Source organism: Geotrypetes seraphini, chromosome 1, assembly GCF_902459505.1.
Source record: "Geotrypetes seraphini chromosome 1, aGeoSer1.1, whole genome shotgun sequence".
Taxonomy (NCBI): domain Eukaryota; kingdom Metazoa; phylum Chordata; class Amphibia; order Gymnophiona; family Dermophiidae; genus Geotrypetes; species Geotrypetes seraphini.
In genome coordinates this window covers 500515111-500539839 of record NC_047084.1, presented here as the reverse complement: position 1 = coordinate 500539839, position 24729 = coordinate 500515111, and the positions used below count along the sequence as shown (strand labels likewise).

The 24729-nt window shown below is 44.2% G+C and overlaps 1 protein-coding gene across 2 annotated transcripts in view; it reads left to right on the top strand.

The window, feature by feature from the left end:
- UBQLN1 (ubiquilin 1) overlaps positions 1 to 24729 on the top strand; it is a 126441-nt gene that overhangs the window by 51470 nt on the left and 50242 nt on the right. For both annotated transcript variants that reach the window (XM_033927563.1, XM_033927554.1), the window contains exons 4-6: positions 9510 to 9772; positions 17706 to 17864; positions 18007 to 18244. In XM_033927563.1, the coding sequence (XP_033783454.1) occupies positions 9510 to 9772; positions 17706 to 17864; positions 18007 to 18244 (660 nt within the window). The remainder of the gene's footprint in view (positions 1 to 9509; positions 9773 to 17705; positions 17865 to 18006; positions 18245 to 24729) is intronic.

The following is a 24729-nucleotide window of genomic DNA, read 5'->3' as shown; positions in this document are numbered from 1 at the left end:
TCTACTAATTATGACCCCAGACTACAAAACATTCTGAAAAGAAATAAAGACTCTACTCTTCAAGAAATTCCTGCAAATGACTTAATACCGTTAGCTCCTTCCCAATACCATTCCCCAATACTTTCCTGATGCCCCACAACCTCATCTACTCTTTATCTCCTCTAGAAATTACCAGATATCTTCTTCACGTAATACCTTTTTGTAATATCTTTTTTGTAATTCTTTTGTAATCCGCCTTGAACTGCAAGGCATTGGCGGAATAGAAATCTATAATGTAATGTGGTGGTCAGAGACCTCCCTATCCTCAATGGTAACTCTGCACACCCCTGAGAACATAGAGGACCCACACCAGCACATAATCCAACCGCCTATAAACCTTATGGGCCTGGGAATAATAAGTAAAATCAAGTTCGTCAGTCTCCACACATCTAACAGCCCCAGTTGTTGGGCAACAAAATTAACTCCCCTATCCCAGCTCCCTTTCTGCCTAGGTTTGGGAGGTTTGCAGTCTATTAGGGAGTCTGTAGTTTAAATCACCACTCATTACTAGTTGGTAATCCTATAAAGGAGCGAGAGTGGCCATTAAGGTGAAAAATAATTTATGGTAGTAAACGGGAGCATACACCGACCAGAAAGCATACTTGTGACCCCAAAATTCCCCCATCCAGATAACAAACCTGCCATCTGAATCCTAAATAACTTTATACATTTAAACAAGGTTTGCTTTTGAGAAAAAGAATCGCGATTCCCCTCTGCCTTACGTTATAGGATGCGTGAACTAGCTTCCCCTCCCAGTCTCTGCGCAATTTATCATGTTACTTGGAATTTAAGTGAGTCTTCTGTAATGGCGGCACATCTGTTTTCAGTTTCTTACAGTAAGTGAGAATTTTTGAGTGCTTTACTGGGGAATAGAGCTCATCTATGTTCAATGAAGCTATTTGGAAATCACCCGTTCTCCAAGAGCTCACACAGAAACATCAGAGTTTGTGTAACTAAGAGTGCTGCTGTCGGCCTCCCAGGTGGACCAATACAGCACACAAGAGAAATATTCAGCAGTGAAAGATGAGTCCCAGGAAGTCTCCCAAGTGTCCACCTACCTCCCCCCCTTCCTATCCCAAATCTTCATCCCATCCCAAAGACCAATAGCAGTAATCCCCAAACCCCCATCACCCCAACACGCATCATCAAACACACCAATATCCCCTTCATAACACACTCAACTCACATCCTACCCCCACTCATGCTAATTCAAAAACAACAATAATTTTAGAACCTCACAGTTTTATAAACTATGCAATATCAACAAAAACGGGGAAAAAAGCCCTGTAGGAGGCTTTTTGCTTAAGAACATAAGAAGTTGCCCCCGCTGAGTCAGACCAGAGGTCCATCTTGCTCAGCGGTCCGCTCCCGCGGCGGCCCATCAGGCCTAGTGCCTGAACAGTGGTCCCTGATTAATTTTGTAACTTACCTCTAATCCCATCCCTATAATCTACCTCTACTCTTATCTGTACCCCTCAATCCCTTTGTCTTCCAAGTACCTATCCAAAGCTTCTTTGAACCCCTGTAGCGTGCTCCTGTTTATCACATCCTCTGGTAGCGCGTTCCATGTATCCACCACACTCTGTGTGAAAAAGAACTTCCTGGCGTTTGTTCTAAACCTCTCCCCTTTCAATTTCTCTCAGTGCTCCCTTGTACTTATTGATCCCCTTAATTTGAAAAATCTGTCCCTGTCTATTTTTTCTATGCCCTTCATGATCTTGAAGGTTTCTATCATGTCTCCTCTAAGTCTCCGCTTTTCCAGGGAGAAAAGCCCTAGCTTTTTCAGTCTGTCAGAATATGAGAGGTCCTCCATGCCCTTTATTAGCTTAGTTGCTCTTCTCTGGACCCTCTCAAGTACCTCCATGTCCTTCTTGAGATACGGCAACCAGAACTGAACACAGCACTCCAGGTGCGGGCGCACCATAGCACGATACAGTGGCAGGATGACTTCCTTTGCCTTGGTCGTGATACCCTTCTTAATGATACCCAACATTTTGTTTGCTTTCCTTGAGGCCGTGGCACACTGCGCCGACGCCTTCAATGTTGTGTCTACCATCACTCCCAGGTCTCCTTCAAGATCCCTCACCCCTAGTGTTGATCCCCCCATTTTGTAAGTGAACATCGTTTTTTTTCCCCCTATATGCATGACCTTGCATTTCCCTATGTTGAAACTCATTTGCCACTTTTTGGCCCATTTTTTCAGTGTTGTCAGATCTTTTTGGAGATCTTCGCAGTCCTCCATGTTATTGACCTTGCGATATAGTTTGGTGTCATCCGCAAATTTAATAACTTCACATTTTGTTCCTGCCTCCAGGTCGTTAATGAATATATTGAATAGGAGCGGTCCCAGCACCGACCCCTGTGGAACTCCGCTCGTGACCCATTGCCAGTCTGAGTAATGTCCCTTTACTCCAACCCTCTGTTTCCTGTCTGCCAGCCAGTTTTTGATCCATCGGTGGACCTCCCCTTGCACCCCATGGTTCCATAGTTTCCTTAGTAGTCTTTCGTGTGGCACCTTGTTGAAGGCTTTTTGGAAGTCAAGGTAAATGATATCTATGGATTTCCCTTTATCCACCTGGCTGGTTACCCCCTCAAAGAAGTATAATAAGCTCGACTTTAGCTGCCCATAGTTGTCGATGCGTTCCCAGATGCTGTCTTTAATCAGTGCTTCCATCATCTTTCCCGGGACCGAGGTCAAGCTCAACGGCCTGTAGTTTCCTGGGTCTTCCCTTGAGCCTTTCTTGAAGATAGGTGTGACATTCCAGTCTTCCGGAATCTCTCCAGTTTTTAGGGAAAGAAAGAAACTGGGGAAAAAACAACACCACAACCACAAATATGCAACAACCAAAGTAGAATTGTCCAAAAATGAATGATGTGCACTAAAGAATTGTCCTCCAATTCATCTGTTGAAATGATGATCTCTATTGTTCAAACATCAAATTGACTTGACATGCGCATGTTTTGGCCATCAGGCCTGCCTCACTAATGAAGTCACTAATGAAGATACACGAGACGTACTAACACTCAAAGGAATTTAATCACAAATTTGTCAATTTGATATTTGAACAATAAAGATCATCATTTCACCAGATGAACTGGAGGACAATTCTTTAGTGCACATCATTCATTTTTGGACAATTCCACTTTGGAGGCTTTTGCTAAACATGAGATTCATGATACCTGACAGCCCCCAGCTCACACTGAGTAACCGGCTGTCCAGTGAGCCTAGGCACCCACATCCTCAGTGCCAAGATGCTCATTGTGCCCCGAAACACCTATGGGGCCACCAAACCAAATCAATGGTGCTATATTCAGTTCACCTGCATCAAATAGTCCTCGTAGTCTCCCAAAAACAAAACAGAGAGAAACAGAATCAGAACACCATATATTGCGGTGCAAAAATTTTAGCTACTGAATTTGTGAGGCCTGCCCTGCCAGAGCACTTTTAACATCTTCCATAGAAATATATAATTTTGCCAACTTATTGTCCAAGAGCTATGACATATGTCTCATAGAGACCTTCATGATCATCTCCGAGGTTCCTGCCGAGGCCTCCTCAGTCTGGGTCATCGCCATCTTGACACGTGAAAGTGCAGCCTTATTCTTCCCAGGCCGCGGCATTTTCACCGGCATACCAGCTGTGCTGAAAACAAGAGAGGACTGAGATTTGCAAGAAAGGCTCCTCCTCAGGGTAAGAAGAAAATGTATATATCTCAAAAGCTGGTTACCAGGGTTCAAGTAGCGAAAAAAATAAACAGGGAAACCGGGCAGGTAGTGTGGAACTGAGCACATAGGCATCCGTCAGGAACCAGCCATCATGTGACCCCCCTGAAGAGGGCTCTCTTCCAGTGCCTTTACTATCCTCTGTACCAGGAGATGCTGCCTCAGCTCTAGGGGAGCCAGTTCTGAATGTGATGGAGGCCCCGATCTAGGAGAGGACCAGACTGCGCAGACTGTTAATGTCTTCAGCACTTTTGTAGGTGATACGGAATTCCTGCAGGAATTAAAGATAGAGACTCCGCAGTCCTCTACTACACAGTGCTCGCTTATAAGCAGCACAAAAGCACAGACCACCAGTTTTCCCTCTCATCAAGACATTGCAAACATGCTCATGGATCATTAGGAGGTCCCAGAAGGACCAATTTGGGTGGCCCAAGCCATAGCAAGTCTCTATCCGATGGATGCTGAATTTAGCCAGCTATTTGTTCCACTGAAAGTGGTTTCCCTGGTGGTGCAGATTACCAAGAGTACTTCCCTTCCCAGTGAAGTCAGTGTGGTATTAAAGTATGCCCAGGACTGCAGGCTGGATTTTGTTCATAAGCAGCTCTGAGGCTGCAGCCTCAGGTTTAAAAGCAGCTGCAGCAGTATCTTTTGTTGCCTGGTCTTGTTACTCCAAGTTGTGCAATGATCTGGAAGCAATTGCCGGAAGAGATCACCAGTTTCTAACGTCTAGAGTGGACTATGTAGCTAATGCTCTGTATGATCTGCATATTTCCATTTTTCCAGAGCACAGGAAGATTTTGTGATTCCATGTGCTGGAACAACACTTCCAGTTTGCGGCCTTGCCCTTTGGGCTGGCCTCAGCACCACAGACCTTCACCAAACTAATGGGGGTTATTGCAGCACACATGTGCAGAGTAGGCATACAAGTACATCTGTATCAGGATGATTAGCTAATAAATGCCCAGTCTGAACCCGAAGACAGACTAGCGGTTCAAAGAGTGATTCAACTGCTGTAGAAGCTGGGCTGGGTGGTCAACTTTCAGAAAAGCCACCTGGAGCCATCACAGATCTTTGGGTATCTGGGAATCCGGTTCAACACAAAGGAATACAAAGTGTTTCTCCCAGAAACCTGCAGAGAGAAGCTTCTGCATCAGATATGGGAGTTTTGGAGCAAGACTACTCCACCGACCTGGCATTATTTGCAGGTGCTGGGATCAGTGGTTGCGACCATGGATGTAATCTCCTGGGCAAGGGCGCACCCTCATCCACTCCAGGATGTGCTCCTCTCCTGATAGTGCCCACAGAGGGATGTGCTTCAGCAGCAGCTACCTTGGACAGTGGAAGCTCATCGTAGTCTAGCCTGGTGGTCGGAGCCCCAGTCTCTCATCAGAGGAGTTCCCATTTGCATCTCTGCGTGGGTAATACTGATGACAGATACCAGCCTGTGCTGTTGGGAAGCACATTGCAAAGGGCGTCTGGTTCAGGGAAGCTGGACCCTTCTCAGAGGAAGTGTTCGATCAACTGCAGTACTAGAAAAGGTTCAAAGAAGACCAAGATGATAAAGGGAATGGAACTTCTCTCATATAAAGAAAGAAAGGTTAGGGCTCTTCAGCTTGGAAAAGAGATGGCTGAGGGGAGATATAATTGAAGTCTACAAAATCCTGAGTGGAGTAGAATGGGTACAAGTGGATCGATTTTTCTCTCCATCAAAAATTACAAAGACTAATAGACACCTAATGAAGTTACAGGGAAATACTTTTAAAACCAATAGGAGGAAATATTTTTTCACTTAGAGAATAGTTAAGCTCTGGAACACATTGCCAGAGGTTGTGGCAAGAGCTGATAGTGTAGCTAGTTTTAAGAAAGGTTTGGACAATTTCCTGGAGGAAGAGTCCTTAGTCTGTTATTGAGAAAGACATGGGGGAAGCCACTGCTTGCCCTGGATTGGTAGCATGGAATGTTGCTGCTTTTGCGTTTTTTGCCAGGTGCTAGTGATCTGGATTGGCCACTGTGGAAACAGGCTACTGGGCTTGATGGGACCATTGGTCTGATCCAGGGCTATTCTTATGTTAACTTTGAGCCATCTGCCTGGCACGTCAGGCGTTTCTGAGCCTGCTGCTGAATAAAGTGGTATGAATTTCTTGGACAATACCGTGGTGGTAGCTTACAGTCATGTGGAAAAATTAGGACACCCCATGAAATATTCAGTTATTTTTTAAAAAATGTTCACATATAGATGTAAAAATTTTTTTTTAAATTTATCTCTGGAAAAAATTTCCTTGATTTACTCATGAAACAAAAGATATCCACAAAAATGTGTATTATAACTGAGGAATAAATTAGGACACCCCCACATATCCTTCCATTTAAAGTGGCTCAAATCACACACAGGTGCACATGATTAGAACATCGTTACTCAGCATTTTGAAGGAGGTTTACTCTACTTAAACCTCAGACATTTAGTTTGGTGTGCTCATGACTGCTGCGGTGAGAGCTGTCTGAGGCCTTCAGAAAAAAGATTGAAGCAATTTATAAGTCTGGTAAGGGATTTAAAAAGATCTTGAAAGAATTTGACATTAGCCATTCCACAGTACGGAAAATAGTGTACAAATGGAGGACTTTCCAAACAATTGCCAACATGCCCAGGTCTAGCTGTCCAAGCAAGTTGACCCCCAGAGCAGACAGCAAGATGCTAAATCTCCAAAAACCCTAAAATGTCATCACGGGACCTACAGCAGTCTCTTGCTACCATTGATGTGAAAGTGCATGCCTCTACAATCAGAAAGAGACTGCACAAATTTAACTTGCATGGGAGGTGTGAATGGAGGAAACCTTTGCTCTCTAAGAGAAACATCAAGGCCAGACTGAAGTTTGCCAGAGAGAACGTAGACAAACACCAGGACTTCTGCAGTAGTGTTATTTGGACAGATGAGTCTAAAATTGAATTATTTGGACACCAGAAAAGGACATGTTTGACGTACACCAAATACAGCATTCCAGTATAAGAACATCATACCAACTATGAAGCATGGAGGTGGAAGTGTCATGGTTTGGGGATGCTTTGCTGCAGCAGGACCTGACCAGCTCACCATCATAGAATCCACCAAGAATTCTACTCTGTATCAGAGGGTGCTTGAGGAAAATGTGATACCGTCTGTAAGAAAATTAAAGCTGGACCCTGCAACATGACAATGACCCAAAACATACCAGTAAATCCACCAAGGACTGGCTGAAAACTAAGAAATGGAGAGTTGTGGAATGGCCAAATCAAAGCCCTGATCTTAATCCCATTGGCATTCTGTGGGGTGATTTGAAACGAGCTGTACATGCAAGAAACCCCCTTAAATATCTCACAGCTAAAATAATTCTGCATTGAGGAGTGGGCCAAACTTTCCTCAGACTGATGTCGGAGACTGGTAGATGACTACAAAAAGCGTCTCACTGCAGCTATTTCAGCCAAAGGGAGGTAACACTAGCTATTAGGGTGTAGGGTGTCATGATTTATTCTTCAGTTAGAATACACATTTTAGTGGATATCTTTTGTTTCATGAGTAAATCTAGGAAAATTTTTGCTGTTTACTTGCAATTACATCACTTTCTTTTCCAAAGATAAATAAAGATTTGACATCAATATGTGAACCAAATATTTCTTAAGAAAGAACTGAATATTTCATGGGGTGTCCCAATTTTTTCACATGACTATATGCCAATCACCAGGGGGAGGCACCAAGAATGCTGTTATACGTTTGGAAGCTCAGATGCAGTTTCAATGGGTGGAGGCCCATCTCTTGGCACTCTCAGGGGCAAATGTGACAGGATTGAACAATGTGCAAGCGGATTTCCTCAGCCAGAAGACCTAGATCCCTGGGAGTTATCACTGTCTCAGGAAGCCTTCATCTGCATTGTGAATTGGTGGGGGCACCCAACATATGATCTGATGCCATTGGCAGCCAACAAGAAGGTTGCTTGGTTCTTCAGTTGAAGATACAAGCCAGGAAACGTAAGTCTGAATGCTTTGGTGCAACCCTGGCCAAAGGTAGGTCGTCTTTATGCCTTCCCTCTGTGGCCCATGATAGGCAGACTTCTGGTCAGGATCTTGGTGCAGCAGGGTGTGGTGATTCTAGTAGCACCAGACTTGCTGAGATGACTGTGGTATGCAGACCTGGTCCATCTATGAAGAGATCAAGGTCTCAAACTTCTGTGTCATCCCTGGCTGATCAAGCAGGGTCCAATTGTCCTGCAGTATCCAAAATGCTATGGTCTTATGGCATAGCTCTTGAGCTCTCAATGCTAGTGCATAAAAGCTATTTGGATGGAGTGGTCTTCACCCTTCTAAGATGTAGGAAGAAGGCAACTATAGCAGCATAGGCAAAAGCTTGGAAGTGCTTTTCTAACTTGGTGTGCTCAGAGGATTGAGGACTTGAGCTTGCCACCAATATCTGTGGTGCTCACCTCCCTGGAAGAAGGTCTGGGAAAAGGCCTAGTGGTTGACTCCATGAAAATTCAGATTGCAGGGTTCTCGTGTTTTGGGGCTTGTGATTAATAAGTGTGCCTTAGCCACACATCCAGATGTGGCCAGTTTTTTAATGACATCTTACACCTCCGTCGTCTGGTGTGATGGTCTTTTACTGCATGGAGTCTTAATTTGGTCCTCTGGGCGCTAGCTAGAGTGCCCTATGAACCTCTAGAACAAGCTTCTCTGATGGATCTTACCATCAAGACGGTGTTTTTGGTAGCAATTGTCTCAGCTCGATGAGTGTCAGAGCCACAGACTTTTGTCATGCACAGATCGTTCCTCAGAATTTCAGATTCAGGTGTGGTCTTACTCACAATCCCATCTTTCTTACCGAAAGTGGTTTCCAGCTTCCACTTCAACCAAGAAGTACACTTGCCTGCCATCACTTCTTCGGGATTGAGAAAGAGTGGCAGCCAAATAAGACTCTGCAGATCCTCTGTTCTATTAGGTTCATTTGGCCTGCCCTAAACTCGAGGGACTTCTTTGATATATCCCACAGGTTCAGGAATAGAGTGACTGTGAAACTAGAAGGAAAGATTAGATTCTTATCGTGATAATCTTCTTTCTAACTGACAGACATTCCATTTCTGAAGCCCACCCTGTTAAATGTTCATTTGCCTGCTTACTGTCTTGAATGTGCTGGGGCATCTGGACATTTTGTTTCATTCCTTTATCCAGTTTTAACAAGGATAGAGGATGTGACTGCTGTGTTGATGAATCTAGGTATCTAGAATTTCCCACACTCTTAGTGCAGGTTGCACTCAGGTTGGTGACTTGTTTGTTTTCACCCTACGTATTACAAATGGTTATTTTTGTTTTATCTATTATACAGTATGTTACTGATATGAGCAGAACTGACATGTTTTCTCAGGAAAGTCCCCATAGCCCTCCTTATTCTGTTTCCTCTCCAAGGCTGACCATTTGCTTTGATAGAATCTGAGGCATTGGAGGACAGCCCAGAAGGATGGGAGGCGGAGCAAAAGAATGCTAATGAGGCTCTCTACAAGAATTCTCACGAGAAGGGATTGACTTACCCACAGGTTCAGGAAAAGAGTGTCTGTCTACTAGAAAAAAGATTATCGAGGTAAGAACCTTTTTTTTCCTTTGTAAAGATTTGGGAGCTTTTGTTTTCAAATGCATATAGTCAGCCACAGAGAAAATATTGTGACTGTTAAAGTTCAGGAGGATACAAGATGCTGGAGGCATTAATATTTTGTTTTGTGATTTTAAGGTGGCCTTGGAGGACTGGCAAATTTGAGCAGCCTGGGCATGAACACATCAAACTTCTCCGAGCTGCAGAGCCAGATGCAGCGGCAGTTAATGTCCAACCCTGAGATGATGGTTCAGATCATGGAGAACCCTTTTGTTCAGAGCATGCTGTCCAACCCAGACCTCATGAGGCAGCTAATCATGGCCAATCCACAGATGCAACAATTGATCCAACGAAATCCAGAGATTAGTCACATGCTTAATAATCCAGATATAATGAGACAAGTATGTGTATAGATCTGTTTATATCAGACTGAGTACTTTATATGATAACTTGTATACTAAAAATGAAAACAATGCTTATACAGTAGCATGATATAAAAGGAGGTAAAAGCATCAACACTGCTATTTAGAAATTTTTGAAAACTTGTGTGGAACTTGGGCAAATGGTGCTTGTACGGGCAAATGGTGCTTGTACAGACAAATAGCTGAAAGCTAAGGCAAGGATTTCTAATGATCTAATAATGATCTAATAATCTAATAATGATCTAATAATGATCTAATAATGTCTACTGCAAAGAGTACATCACTGTTAAAAAAAACAACAAAACCCCAGTTAATGGATAAACATTGGTTGGAAAGCTAGTTTATTGGGATGGGGAAGATAGGCTTAATCTATTATATTAGCAGCTGGATTCTGTCTGCAAACTTTTGCGTTCAGGTACTGCTTCCTGAGTCTGGCATAGATAACACATTTTCTGATGGGTGAGTAGCACCATTGAGTATTCAGGGCTGTTGTGGAGAACTGATGACTTGCTCTAAATTTTCCAAATATCCCAAATGATGCACTGTATCAAATGTAAATACTAAAAAGTCAAGCAGTTTCAGGACATTGGTCCTGAATGGGGCTTAAGTGAAGATAATTTTTCCTCATTTCAGTCAATATATCAAGACTGGAATGTCCAGTAGCTGTGGCTCTCCACATCATATCTGGATCACAAATCAGAAGTCATAAATTATTAAATTCTTCATTTATTTGTGCTGTTAATTTGATATAAAAATGTCAGATGTCTATGACATAATTTGTGTGGCAATTCATGACTTAAAGGTACTTATAAATTCTAAATGATAAGATATAAATCCAGCAGGAGTAGGCTACACAAAGTTAGGAGGGATCCCCTCAGTGGAAGTGGTTTTTCATTCATAAAACATTATGATTGAATTATATTGCTGGCTCATTAGCATATTCCAGCATTCTATTTTTGGAATGCAGTTTTAGTTTCTCTGTTTAGCATAATATTTCAAATCAGAACTTTCCTCTAGTAACAAGTCTGACAGGATCGTTACTTAAGTACCATATAATAGTTAAAAGATGATAAAGCCCCTATGCAAATAAGTCAGTATCTGGGCAACCATAACTACAGATTAATGAATATAAACAGAACACTTACCCCCTTTTATTTAGTAATCCTTTCTTTCTCCTTCTTTCCCTCCTTGCTCCATGGAATCTGCATTTCTGCCCTAGCTATCTGGCTAGCTCTGCACCCAGCATACCCCCCACCCCCAGCCTACCTTAGAGCCCGGGTGGTCCGGTGATCATTGGAGCGGTCCTCCTATGCTCCTGCCCTTGCAGTCTCTGTACCATAAATGCGGGAATGTACAGAGACTGTGTGGGCAGCTCATCACTGGATCACCAGAGCTGTAAGGTAGGCCCAGTAAGTGTTGAGATTAGTTTTGCAAAACTAATGTTATCTATATATCATAATGCTATGTGACAATACTTGTGTTTACAAAAGTACCTGAATCAGAGGGCATCAAAGTTATTCTGGATCATATGGATTAGGTAGTTCTTGCTTCCTTTGTGGCACGATTCAGTAAAACTGAGATGAGATGCAGACCTGGGGATATAATTAGATGCTAGTATTTAATGCTCTGTGCTCTAAACAGAAAAAAAATGATATTAATTATATGTATACATTATTTTTGTTTAAAATTGGAGAAAACTTGAGAGAGAATTTTATTTTAGAGTAACCTCTTTTAGCTTGGTTTCCTCATGCCTTTAAAGCAGTGTATCGCAAACTGTGTGCCTCCTGAGATTTCAGGTGTGCCTCTTGCGGCGAGAGGCACATCTTGTGGAAAGTCATCTGGCGCAGATAGCTCTCTTCCTGGCCAGCATCTCCCCTCTCCCTGCACCTCCCAGATCCTACCACCAAATCAGGTCGCATCCAGATAGGCCTCTGCACACTTACGGGTGCCTTCTGGCCGGGGCATTGGATTTAGTGTGCCGCAGATTTAGTGTGCAGATTTTGCTGCTTTGATAAGACAAGCAATTTTTGAAAATTATATCAAATTATATTAAAAAATTGAGAAGTTTAAATTATTTATATTGAACTAAAAAGAAAATTTTAAAAAACTACATAAATGTGTCATATTGCACAGCATAGTTTTTGTTCTTTACAAAAATGTAATATTAGACAAAGAGAACCTGAGTAAACACACAATGCATTTCTTTAAAGAACAAAACTATCCAAACACTTATATCACCCCATGAGCAAGTTATTGCCTCATTAAACTTAATAACCGGTTGCACCACATTTTAGCAGCAATAATTGTAATCAAATGCTTCCTATAATTTGATATCAGTTTTTCACATTGCTGTTGAAAATCTTTGATAGATTTCCTAGTGCAGTGCAGAATTCATGGTTCCTTCAATAATGGCAAGTTTTCCATGTCTTCAAGAAGCAAAGCACTACCATCACCATGTTTTAACGTTGTTATGATATTCTATTTGTGAAATACTGTATTTGCTTTACACCAGATAATGGGACCTGTGCTGTCTAAACCCCAGAGTTCCCATTTTGGCAATCATTCAGGTGTGTGTTTGCAAATGTGAGATGAGCATTGATGTCGGTCTTTGATAGCAGTTTAACATGGTCTTCAGATTTTAAAGTTCAGCACAGTTTGGATATTGTCACAGCTCATCTACAAGTTTGTGTCTCCAGAGGAAAGATGTTATATTTTCAAGCTCAACCGAATATCAAGACCCCAGGCCCCAAAAAATAAACCTATTGCATTTGCTAAAGGTTTTTACATACACTTATTATATCTTTTAAGGCTATATCCCTACTGGGGAAGGAACTCCCAGAAATAGCCCTCACCACTTGGTGGAAAGCAAAGAGTAAGCGAGGCTGCAGCTCTCACACACCATAGGCAGCAGCCGCTGGCACCTGGGCATCGGGAGGGGCTGAAACACCTGGGATCGCTTGCTGGAGAGGACACTTTGCCCCTTTCTTTGGAGGCTATCTCTCACCGAACACAAAATTACTGTGTGATGCCTGAGGTTGCCCCCCCCAAAAAAAAAAAAAAAAACCCCCACCAACACTAAATATAAAACTTATAGTGCCGAGGAGGAAGGTTTTAATTTTTTAAAAGTTTTATATTTAATGTTGGTGGGTACACTGTAGAGTTCCCCCCCCCTCTGAAATCCAGTAACATTAAATATAAATTTTACCAATCAAACTCAGAGCCTATCCCTTCCTCACCATTTTCTTACCTGTTGAGGTCTAGCTCTGTGGAAAAATGAAGTTAGCTGTATGAGAGTGCTGCTGAGTCTCAAGCATGTGGTACATGCTGAGTAACAACTCCAGGCTTGCCTTGGAGGAATTAAGAGGCTCCCGTTCTAATCCTGGTCCCTGCCCGAAGCTTGAATCTGATGCTACCAGCACTCTTCCTGCAGTTCCTGCCTCGTTCGCGTTCCACAGTACATCCACCATGTTGGCTCACCTCACAGATTTACTGTGGCTATACAGAATATTACCATGGTGGGAGAGAGTGGGCAGGCTTGAGAAGCCCAATGAGATTGTAAACTCGACATGGGTTAGACTTGCAGATAAAGTGCAATTTAATGCAGGGTAGTCCGGAGCTGCAGAGTTATGCTGCCTTATAGCTCTATGGCTGTCTGTCTCAGGCCCACCTAGTCTCTCCTGCCATGGTAAATCATCTGCACAGCCGCAGTGAGTCTGTAAGGTGAGCAAGTGCAAGGCAGACTAACATGGCAGGCTTGAGCCTAGATTGGTGATGGGATTCTTGAGGGGAGGTCTCATGGCCGAGGCTCATCAGTGGGAGAGCTCTGCAAATCCACCAATTGGGGAGACAGAGCTGGAATTTGATAGCCAATCAGGAGCATTTCCCTGTAGAAGTGCTCCTGATTGGCCATCAAGCTCAAACTCTGTCTCCCTGATTGGTTGATGTGCAGAGCTCTCCCATGTGAGCAGCAATCAGCGACTAGTGCGTTGCGGGATGAAGGAAGGTGTGCAGTTTAGAGGGAACGTTGTCCCGCATGTTCATGCATTTTTTGCAAAAAAGTGTCTATACCAAGGCATGTGGGGAAGGCCCCCCCCCTTCTATCTGCAAGGTCTCCAGCACAATAAACTTTAGCCACGTACACCACATAATGGTTTCTAATAGAGGAAGAAGCTGGCACTACAGCTTTGGGTTTCACTTGTTTTGGCATTTCTGCTGAATCTTTTCTGCCACTCTGCTGGCCTGAGCATAGCTTGCAGTTAAAGCAGGCTCTATAACTTTAAGACTTTGTAAGCCAAAAATGAACCTAATACAGACCCAGCAGCTTGTAGCTTTATGCACTGCTGATTCTGGATGCATTGTGAAAAAATGAAGAACTTCCCTGCAGGTGCTTCTGGAAACACATGCAGTCCAGAACAGCTTACCTAATACTGATTTTCATTTCAGGGAAAGAGGGAGGTACAAATTCTACTAGGTGCCCATATTCTTCCAAAGCTTTTATGCTTCAGGAATCTGAGCCCCTTCCTGGGCTAACATCCCTGGCATGGGAGGGACCAGTCTTTCACCTAAAACCAAGATTCTCTAACCGATGTCTTGTCTGTCCCTCCAAATGAGTATGGCGTACAAAAAATCCTACAGCCATTTCCTACCTCAGCTATGGAACCGACTACCCACACAGATCAGATCACTAGAATCACTAATGACCTTCCGCAGAGCAGTAAAGACCTAGTTTTAGTTTAGTTTAGTTTCTCTTCCACCAATCGGGCCATTAAAAACTGCCTCCTCAATATACTTCTCCTAGTACTCTTCACTATGACTAGTCTGGTCTCTAGAATAAGCTCTGTTATTGTCTACTATAACCTATTTGTTGTCATAACTAGTCTGTTTTCAAACGATTGTGAATGTCTACTTGTAACCCGTTCTGAGCTTCTGGGAGAACGGGATAGAAATCAAAATAAATAAGCTCTGGTTATATATTTGTGGAACTGTTCTCCCCCCCCCCTTTTTTTTTAATGATGACGGCAGAAGGAATGCTTAGTCCCTCCTGCCTGCACCCACAAGACACCCCCTGCAACGATTGCTGCAGGAGGGATGCCCAGTCACTCCTGCTGGAACCTGCCACAACCTACCCCCCCCCCCGGCCAATCTCTTCTGCCAACACCTATCACCACCCGCCCCCGAAAGTTTGCCAGCAGGAGGAATGCCCAGTCTCTAACCCCCCAATCCGGACCCCTGCAGGAGGGGCCTTAATCTCCTGGGCCAATCAGGGCCTTAGACCCCCCTACCTGGTGCATCCCAAATAGCATTGCACTTTTATTGGCAAATGACTGTCCATCCCTATTATGTGATTTATGCCGTCAATCTGTGGAGATCCCTAGTTACAAATAAGCAACTTTACCTTTTGGGATCTCTTGAAACTATTTGGCTAGTCATGCAAGTTTGGCCTTTTCTGTTGAATAAAGTTGAAAGGATCAGCTAAGAATGTTATAATGAATAGCCTGATCATTATGGTGTATTCTCCCTTCTCTTACCTTGCCTACTTATTTATTGTAATAGCCTTATATCTCTTTACAAGTTCAGCAATAGCCTGTAGCATTTATTTCCAAATTATTGATTAAGCTATAGTACGAGTAATTTTCCAAAAGAATTTCCATGGGTAAAGCAGTACATTGCAGAAACTGGCTTTTATATAATTGTTTGCCTTATATGCACACAGTTTCATCTGTATAGGCTTTAAGAGTGCACTGAATAGATGGGTTCGTAGGGAAAAGTTTGCATTTATACACATACTTTGAAAATTTGATCATCATATGTATAAAGTAACAAAAAAAATCATGTGATAAAGAGCAGGTGTAAATGTAAGTACATAAACTGCTTAGGAGATATTTTCAAAGCAACAAGTTTTTACGTACTTTTTCAGAGGTTGCATCTATAATAATAAAACGCTAAGCGTGCATGCGCTCTCGCGCCCCATGTTCTCTGATCCCTGATCTGTCGGGGTGTGCTGGCAAGAGTGCGCATGCACACGTATTACATCACCACAGCCTCCCTGCTCTCCACCTCACGCCGCTGTGTGTAGCTGCTTTCAAAATTCCCTGCTGGGAGGGCAGGGATGTGGGAGTGGGAGCTACTGGAGGGCCTGGTAAAGGTCGGAGTCGCTGCTTCCGGCTTGCTGCGCCCACAGATGATGGGGGGGGGAAGGGGTTGGGATTGATGCTGGCTCCCCCAGCTCAGATGCATCGCAGCTAGGGGGGGGGGTGGCTGCCGCCGCCGAAGAAACGAGATGAAGCTGGCACACTTTCCTTGACTGTGTGGCTCACGCCTCTTTCCCTCCGTCGATGGCGCCGAAGCCCTGGGTCGAGGAGAGCCCCGTGCGCGTGGTGGTGCGCGTCCGACCCTTGCTGCTCAAGGAGGTGCTGCACGGCCACCAGTCGTGCCTGCGGGCGGACCCCACCATCCACGCCTCCCACCACGAGACAAACACAAACCTCCAGCCTGCAGCAGCTCCACAGCACTCTAAACATTCTGCTTCTCAGCCTTCTACTGTCTTGATTTTCTCTACCGAGGAAATCAGGACAGCAAAAGGCCGCGAAGCAGAATGTTTAGAGTGCTGTGGAGCTGCTGCAGCCGGGAGTTTTGTGTTCGTCTCACGATGGGAGGGTCAGTGGGGTCAGCTGCATGGCGTGGGGGGAGGGGGTAGATAGAAACATGCTGTAAATGCCGAATTCTACTGTATGGGAGAATGGGGGGGGGGTAAAAATGAAAGGTTCTACTGCACAGGGGGATGGGAGGCAGGCAGGCTGGCTTCGGGGGGAGGGTGTGGTTAGAACAAAATCTAAAAGGCATTGAGGGGGTCATTGGAAGGAGGCATTGGGGGCACTAAGGACATAGGAAGGGGCACTGGGGGCACTAAAGACACAGGACAGAGGCACTGGGGGCACTAAGGACACGGGAAGGAGGCACTAAGGACACAGGACGGAGGCAGTGGGGCACTAAGGACAGCACAGAGGCACTGGGGGCACTAAGGACATGGGAAGGAGGCACTGGGGGCACTAAGGACATAGGAAGGGGCACTGAGGGCACTAAGGACATAGGAAGGGGCACTGAGGGCACTAAGGACATAGGAGGCACTGAGGGCACTAAGGATATAGGAAGGAGGCACTGAGGGCACTAAGGACATAGAATGGGACACTAAAGACATGGAAGGCGGCACTGGGGGCACTAAGGACATAGGATGGGACAAAGAAAAAAAAAACCACAGACAGACAATTACTCTAGCACCCGTTAATGTAACGGGCTTAAACACTAGGGGCTGCTTTTTTTGGGGGGGGGGGAGTGTGCTTGGGACAGACAGCTTTGCTCTGGGGGGAAGACAGAAGGGGCCATGGAGAGATAGGGAGAGGGAAAGGGGGCTGCTTTGGGGGGGCGGGGAAGTGTGCTGGGGACAGACAGCTTTGCTGTGGGGGGAAGACAGAAGGGGCAATGGAGAGACAGAGAAAGGGGGCTGCTTTGGGGGGAGGTCTGTGCTGGGGGCAAACAGCTTTGCTCTGGGGTGAATACAGAAGGGGGCCACGGAGAGACAGTCGGGGAGAGGGAAAGGGGGCTGCTTTGGGGGGAGGGGTGTGCTGGGGGCAGACAGCTTTGCTTGGGGGGGGGGAGATAGAAGAACACAGACAGTGGCCAAGGAGAGAGAGAGAAAGAAACAAAGACAGACAGACACATCTATTCTAGCATCCGTTAATGTAACGGGCTTAAAGACTAATAAGGAAAATAATACTTTTTCAGACATAATCTGCAATTATAAAATTATCCCCTTAGAGAGAAAGCACACTATATGCACATTGATACTATTTCATACAATGTCTGAATTTTGGAAGCATGCTTGATAACATTAATGCTTTTGTGATTTTCTCAGACCCTTGAACTTGCCAGAAACCCAGCCATGATGCAGGAAATGATGAGGAACCAAGACAGAGCCCTTAGCAACTTGGAAAGTATTCCTGGTGGTTATAATGCCCTGCGAAGGATGTATACTGACATTCAAGAGCCCATGCTTAATGCAGCACAGGAGCAGGTGAGACGTTTACCTTAAGAGAACTGGAATGATATGTTTTAATGAACAGACTATCACAAAACTGCAGAGAACATTTTCATGGAGCTCAGGATTTTTTTTTTCTACTACTATTTATCATTTCTATATCTCTACTTGTTTACAGTTTGGAGGTAATCCATTTGCTTCTCTGGTGAATAACACATCATCAAACTTGGGCAACCAGCCATCACGTACAGAAAATAGAGACCCTTTACCAAATCCGTGGGCTCCTCAGCCTGGTACACAGACGTCGTCAACTACTAGCAGTAGTGGAAATACCACTAGTAGCAGTACTGCCACTAGCAACGGCACTACAACTGAGCCAACCCCAACCATGCCAAACCTGGGACCAGGAGTGGGGGGTATGTTCATTTATAATTTTTGGCTTGTTATAGAGAACCTCAAAAATAATATCTTAATTAGTATGTTAGATGCCCACAGATATGAAGACTTTGGACCACCCAGTCTGACGGTATCTGCTTATTTTACTCTAGCTAGGGATATATCCCAAATTTTGATCTCATCCTTTTGCTCTTATTTGGAAAGTTTGTCCATTTTGCTACCCATATTAGGAGACTTGCCACCACTACCCAGTTATATTGGCAAATTTAAGAGAGACATCGGGTGATTGTTTAAGAAGTGAATAGTTAAATCTTTCACAACACAGTTTTTCTCCTTCAAGGTTGAGACCAATCAAGATACACTTACAAAAGTTGTAGCTTAGTTTCTCTTTCTCTAATTACCTATTGTTGGTTTTTTGTGGGATTGACAAGCATATTTTTCCTGTTCTGTCTTGAAAATAGACCTTCTCCTCCAGAACCCTGAAACTAACCTAGACTCTTCTGCCATGGTGGTGCTGAGCTTGCTATAGTCAAGAGGTTACTTATGATAAGACTATGTTACACAGAAGTGATACGCATTTTCTTCAGCAGTGTTCTTGGACTGATAGAAACATGACAGCAGATAAAGGCCAAATGGCCAATCTAGTCTGCCCATCCGCAGTAACCATTATCACTTTCTCTCTTTGAGAGATCCCACATGTCTATCCCAGGCCCTCTTGAACTCAGACACAGTCTCTGATGATAGCTCTTATTGCATTTGCCATTGTTGTCAATTGATTTGTAACCTGTGACTGGTGGTAATTAACATAGGTTTTCCTTATTTTCTTGTTAGACCAGTCCAGATAAGTGGCAATGCTACCATATTGGAATGTTAATGCATGCTGTTCTGTTACATCCCTTCTGGATTCTATACTCAAGGTTTCCAATCCATTCTTGCAATCCAGTACTTGCAGAAATCCAAAACTTTTCTCACCATGTGCTCATCCTACTAGAGAATGACATGGTGGTTGTTACCCGTGGCTAGCCACGAGTAGCCGCGGGTAACCCGCCGAAACAGGGAAAGAAAAATTAGTGGTCACTGCGGGGATGGGGACAAGGCCATTCACCGCCCCGTGGAGCGGTGAATGATCTTGTCTCCGCAGTGAGGCAATCAAGGAACACACAGTCCAGCAGCCCCCACCCGCCCAATCGCAGCGTTCCGCCATCTCCCTCCCTCCCTCCACCTCACCTTAGATACAGAGCTTGCTGGCTTTCTTTTTCGCCCAGCCGCATGCTTTCAAAAAGCCATGCACGTGCGGCTGCTCGAGTTGTTCAATATTCTCCTCTGCTGCAACTTCTTGTTTCCGGTTGTGTCAGAGGAGAAGATTGAACAACTGAGCAGCTGCGCTTGCTTGGCTTTTTGAAAGCATGCAGCTGGGTGAAAAAGAAAGCCGGCAAACTCGGCATCTAAGGTGAGGTGGAGGGAGGGAGCTGATGGAACACTGCAATCGGGCGGGAGGGGGCTGCTGGAACACGTGATCGCGTGTGTTCCCAGCTCACACTAGGAGGGAGTGAAAGGGAAAGAGATTCTGGGCCAAGGGGATGAAGAGGGAGAGAAAGAAACCCACAGTAGGAAAGAAAGGGGAGGGCAGTCAGGTGAGCCAGATGCTGGAAGCAGGGGGAAAAAGGGAAAGAAGCTAGATGGGGTTGAAGAGAAGAGACACAATGGTGTGGAAGAGGAAGAAAGGGGAAATCTGGACACAGGAAGGTAACAGAAACAAAGGGGAAATTATGTGCACGGGTGCATAGGGACAGAGACATAAAGGGGACATACATGCCATGGGGATGGTATATGGACACAGGGTGGGGGGCAATGCCAGATACATAGGGGAGATATTAGAAATGGGGAAAATAGGTAACGTGCCACGAAAGTAAGAGGGAGGTAGATAGATAGGCCACAAGAGAGGAGCTGAAGGGTGGTAGAAAGGAACAGATGGTGAAGGAGGGAGGGAAGGGTGGTGGTGGAAAGGAATAGAATAGACATTGAAGGAGGGTGGAGAGGAACAGAACCTGAAGGGAAATGTGGAAGACAGAGTGGGGAGAAGACGCTGGAAGGGAAGAAGACAGATGCCAGACTATGGGGGAGCGAAGGGAAGAAAATGGGTGCCAGACCAATTGGAGTGGGGGGTGAAGGGAGAGGCATAGTAGCAGAGAAAATGGAAGACGCAGAGAGAAGACACACAGTGGATGGAAGGAATTGAATGAGAAGATGAGGAAAGCAGAAACCAGACAACAAAGGTAGAAAAAATAATTCTATTTATTTTCTTTTTCTTTTTTTTTTTTTTGCTTTAGGATAAAGTAGTATATTAATTGTGTTGATAAAAATTTATAAACAAAGCCCTGCCAGCTGAACATCTCTTTCTCTAGTTCAGCAGCCAGAACTTTGATTTATAAGGAAGGAATAAGCTAAATATTGCAGTACTGAGGCTTGTATGGATGCTGCGGGGACGGGGCAGTGAATGGGATGGCAGTGACGGTGATGGGGCGGTGAAGGGGAGGCGGTGACGGTGACGTGGCGGTGAAGGGAATGGCGGTGACGGGACGGTGGGACAGAACAGTGACGGGGACAGATTTTTTCCCCGTGTCATTCTCTACATCCTACTACTGAGAGAGAGACAGAGCCCTCTGCAGTTTCAAATTCTGCATGCAATCCGTGCAGAAGTCTTTCTGATCTGCTCTGCATCTTTTTATTATTTTTTGTGATTACAAATTGGTTTTCAGTGGCTTGGTTGCAGTGAGTCCCCTTGTGGTGGTATTCTGCTGGAGGAAAGGAAGCATTTCCCATAGAGTCAAACTGCTGCTTCACAGAGAAACTTTGGTGAACCTGTGGAGCCAGCCTGCTATGTGTTACCTTTTTCATGCTTGGCAGCTAGCTTGCAGGCTGGATGCGTCCTGAGTAACAGCCCTCGGGGTATTGGGGTGCAGGCTGCATTTCCTACTCTGGTTGACTCTAAGATCTTGAAGTTTGGTCCTTTTGGAGCTTTTCTGAGGCAGAAAATCATTTTCCTCCATCCAGCTGCAGTAAAAAGAGCTGACAGGGAAGGCAGTTCAGTAACTATGAGTACACTTCCATTATTTCCTATGGGAGCATCGGAGGTGGTTTGTAAAAAATAAAAGAAAGTGTTTTTAAGGGGTTCTGAGGGTAGGGTTCAGGTCTCCCATATCGCAATTTTTTTTATTTTTGAACAGTGTGTATTTTTGCTGTTTTTGGCACGAATTCACTGGTGACAACCATCTTGGCATTTTATTGACTTTTTAAAAAAAGTTTAAATTCTGCCTCAAAATCCCTTGATTTTACTGAAAATTGGTGGGAATGGACTCCTCAGCCCCTGATCTGTCAAATACATGTATGGAGCGTCTGTGTACCGCATGCTGCAGTGCGTTGGGGGAAGGGGTAGGAGCTTTAGGTCTCGAGTCCTTGAGGGCTGGGAAGCGAGCATGGGTCTGGGACCTGGGAAGAAAATCCCACTCGATGTCCGTTTTGGATGATGGTGTCAAGCACCTGTGCACTGAGTCAGAGACTCCTTCCAAGTAGTGTCAACAATTCAGCGAGACCCAGCTGCTACCTCAGGGTGTGCATTTTCTCTGTACAGCTCTTGTGGAGAGTGTATTCCACAAACTCAGCTCATTTGACATGGCAGGTGAGCGCCTTTCCTTTTTCAAGACATTCCAGATGTCCCTCTGCAGGGCTCTTCAGAGAACCGGATTGCCTTAGCTTGCACACAGATGCAATGTCTACCCTGTCTCTTGACACTGCTTCATTCTGGAAGATGCTGTTACTCTCTGCATGTCATTTCAGAGTTTCAAGTTTATTTAAGTTCTTTGATTTACTCGCATACTCCAAATCCAATGTGATTTACATAAGTTAAAAGTTGGGTTAAAATAAAAGACAAACAAACATAACAATTAATACTAATTACAATAATGCATTTAGGGGAAGGAGGCCGATAACAATTGGCTTAAGTACAATTCTAACAAAAAAAAAAAAAGAGAGAAAAAAAAATAATAATAAAAAAAAGGAAGGTCTAGTGACACAAAAGGTAGGGGAAAAAATACCTGCTTAATTTTTACTAGATCGTCTCCCTAGTCTATTATAACTTAGAATGAATCCATCAGAAAGTGTTCTTAAATAGCCAACTCTTTAGGATACTTTTAAACTTGCTCAGTAATTTTTCTTCTCTTATATTGAGTGGAAGTGAGTTCCAAATTTGCGGGGCTGTGACAGAAAAGTTCATATCTCTCCTAGAATATATAAGTTTTAGTGAAGGAACTACTAGTAAAGATTTATTTTCAGATCTTAAAGATTTTATGGGGGCATACGGTATTAGATATCTTTCTAAGAATGTAGGGGCTTTGTTTATGAGTATTTTGTGTGTGAGTCCGGATCTGGGTGAGGACCCTGCCATCTCTTCAAGTGTGTATCAGTCCACCATTTCCTCATGTATGTCATGACAGAGCTCAAATTGGACTTTTTTGGTCATGAGCTGTTCTGTTGCTCTGACTTCCCTTTTTCCAGCTCATCCAGAGCTCCCAGGCTTGGTTACTGAACAATGGAATGTCTCCGAGAGTTCTTTTGTGCTAACTCAAGCTATGTTCGGACTTTATTCTATGTCTTCTGTATTTCAGCAGCTTTTTGAGCAGCCCCAGGTGGATTCCGCAGTGGTGCAGGTTACAATGTGCATGGCCTTTCCTAGCAATGGAGGTGTGATGCTTAACATCTCCCAGCTCGCAGAGTGGACATTTTCTTGAAAGAGGATTTTTGCTGTGACTTTGAGTGTCAGGACTGCTGCGGCAGCTGCCTTTGCGGTGCGTGCATGTCACATGAGATTGTGTTGGGTGCTGCCTCTGCAGAGGAGGATGCCTGTACCCAACTGGTGATGAAAGGCGCATATTATTTGGTGGATTCTCTCTCTGTTCTCATGCGAGCTCCCAGTAAGCAATGTCAGCGTTCTGGACTCTTTAGATCTGTCATGGGACAGGTAATTCTACCCCTAAGGCGAATTGGAGCAGACTCCCCTTTAAGAGTTAGCTACTTTTTGGTAAAGGTCTGGATGGCCTCATGAACATAAGAACATAAGCAATGCCTCCGCTGGGTGAGTTCTGAGGTCCATCGTGCCCAGCAGTTCGCTCACGCGATGGCCCAACAGGTCCAGGACCTGTGCAGTAATCCTCTATTTATACCCCTCTATCCCCTTTTCCAACAAGAAATTGTCCAATCCTTTCTTGAACCCCAGTACCATACTCTGCCCTATTATGCCCTCTGGAAGCGCATTCCAGGTGTCCACCACATGTTGGGTGAAGAAAAACTTTCTAGCATTCGTTTTGAATATGTCCCCTTTCAACTTTTCTGAATGCCCTCTTGTTCTTTTATTTTCCGAAAGTTTGAAGAATCTGTCCCTCTCTACTCTCTCTATGCCCTTCATGATCTTGTAAGTCTCTATCATATCCCCTCTAAGTCTCCTCTTCTCCAGGGAAAAGAGTCCCAATTTCTCCAGTCTCTCAGCGTATGAAAGGTTTTCCATACGTTTTATCAAACGTGTCGCTCTCCTCTGAACCCTCTCAAGTATCGCCATATCCTTCTTAAGGTACGGCGACCAATATTGGACGCAGTACTCCAGATGCGGACGCACCATCGCCCGATATCTTCAGCTAGCAGATGGGCCCTATGGGGGATTTTACTCTTTAAGAATTGCCATACTGGGACGGACCGAAGGTCCATCAAGCCCAATATCCTGTTTCCAACAGTGGCCAACCCAAGTCCCAAGTACCTAGCTAGATCCCAAGTAGTAAAACAGATTTTATGCTGCTTATCCTAGAAATACGCAGTGGATTTTCCCAAGCCATCTCAATAATGATCAATGGACGTCTTTTTTTAGGAAATTATCCAAGCCTTTTTTAAACCCCACTAGGCTAACTGATTTCATCACATTCTATGGCAATGAATTCCAGAGTTTAATTACACATTTTATGAAGAGATATTTTTTCCAGTTTGTTTTAAATCTACTACTTAATAGCTTCATCACATGCCCCCTACGCCTAGTATTTTTGGAAAGAGTGAATAAGAGTTTCACATCTACCCTTTCCACTCTACTCAGTATTTTATAGACCTCTTATCATATCACCCCTAAGTCGTCCCAAACCTTTTATAATTTTCGTTACCCTTTGTACCTTTTCTAATTCCACTATATAATTTTTGAGATACGGCAGGCAGAACTGCACATAGTATTCAAGTTGCGGCTGTACCATAGAGTGATACAAGGGCATTATAATATTTTCATCTTTGTTTTCCATTCCTTTCCTGATAATTCCTAACATTCTGTTTGCGTTCTTAACTGCCACCACACATTAAGCTGAGGGTTTCAATGTTTCCTCGACACCTCGATCCTTTTCCTGGGCAGTGACTCTTAACACAGAACCCAGCATCACATAGCTATAGTTCGGGTTCCTCTTTCCCACATGCATCACTT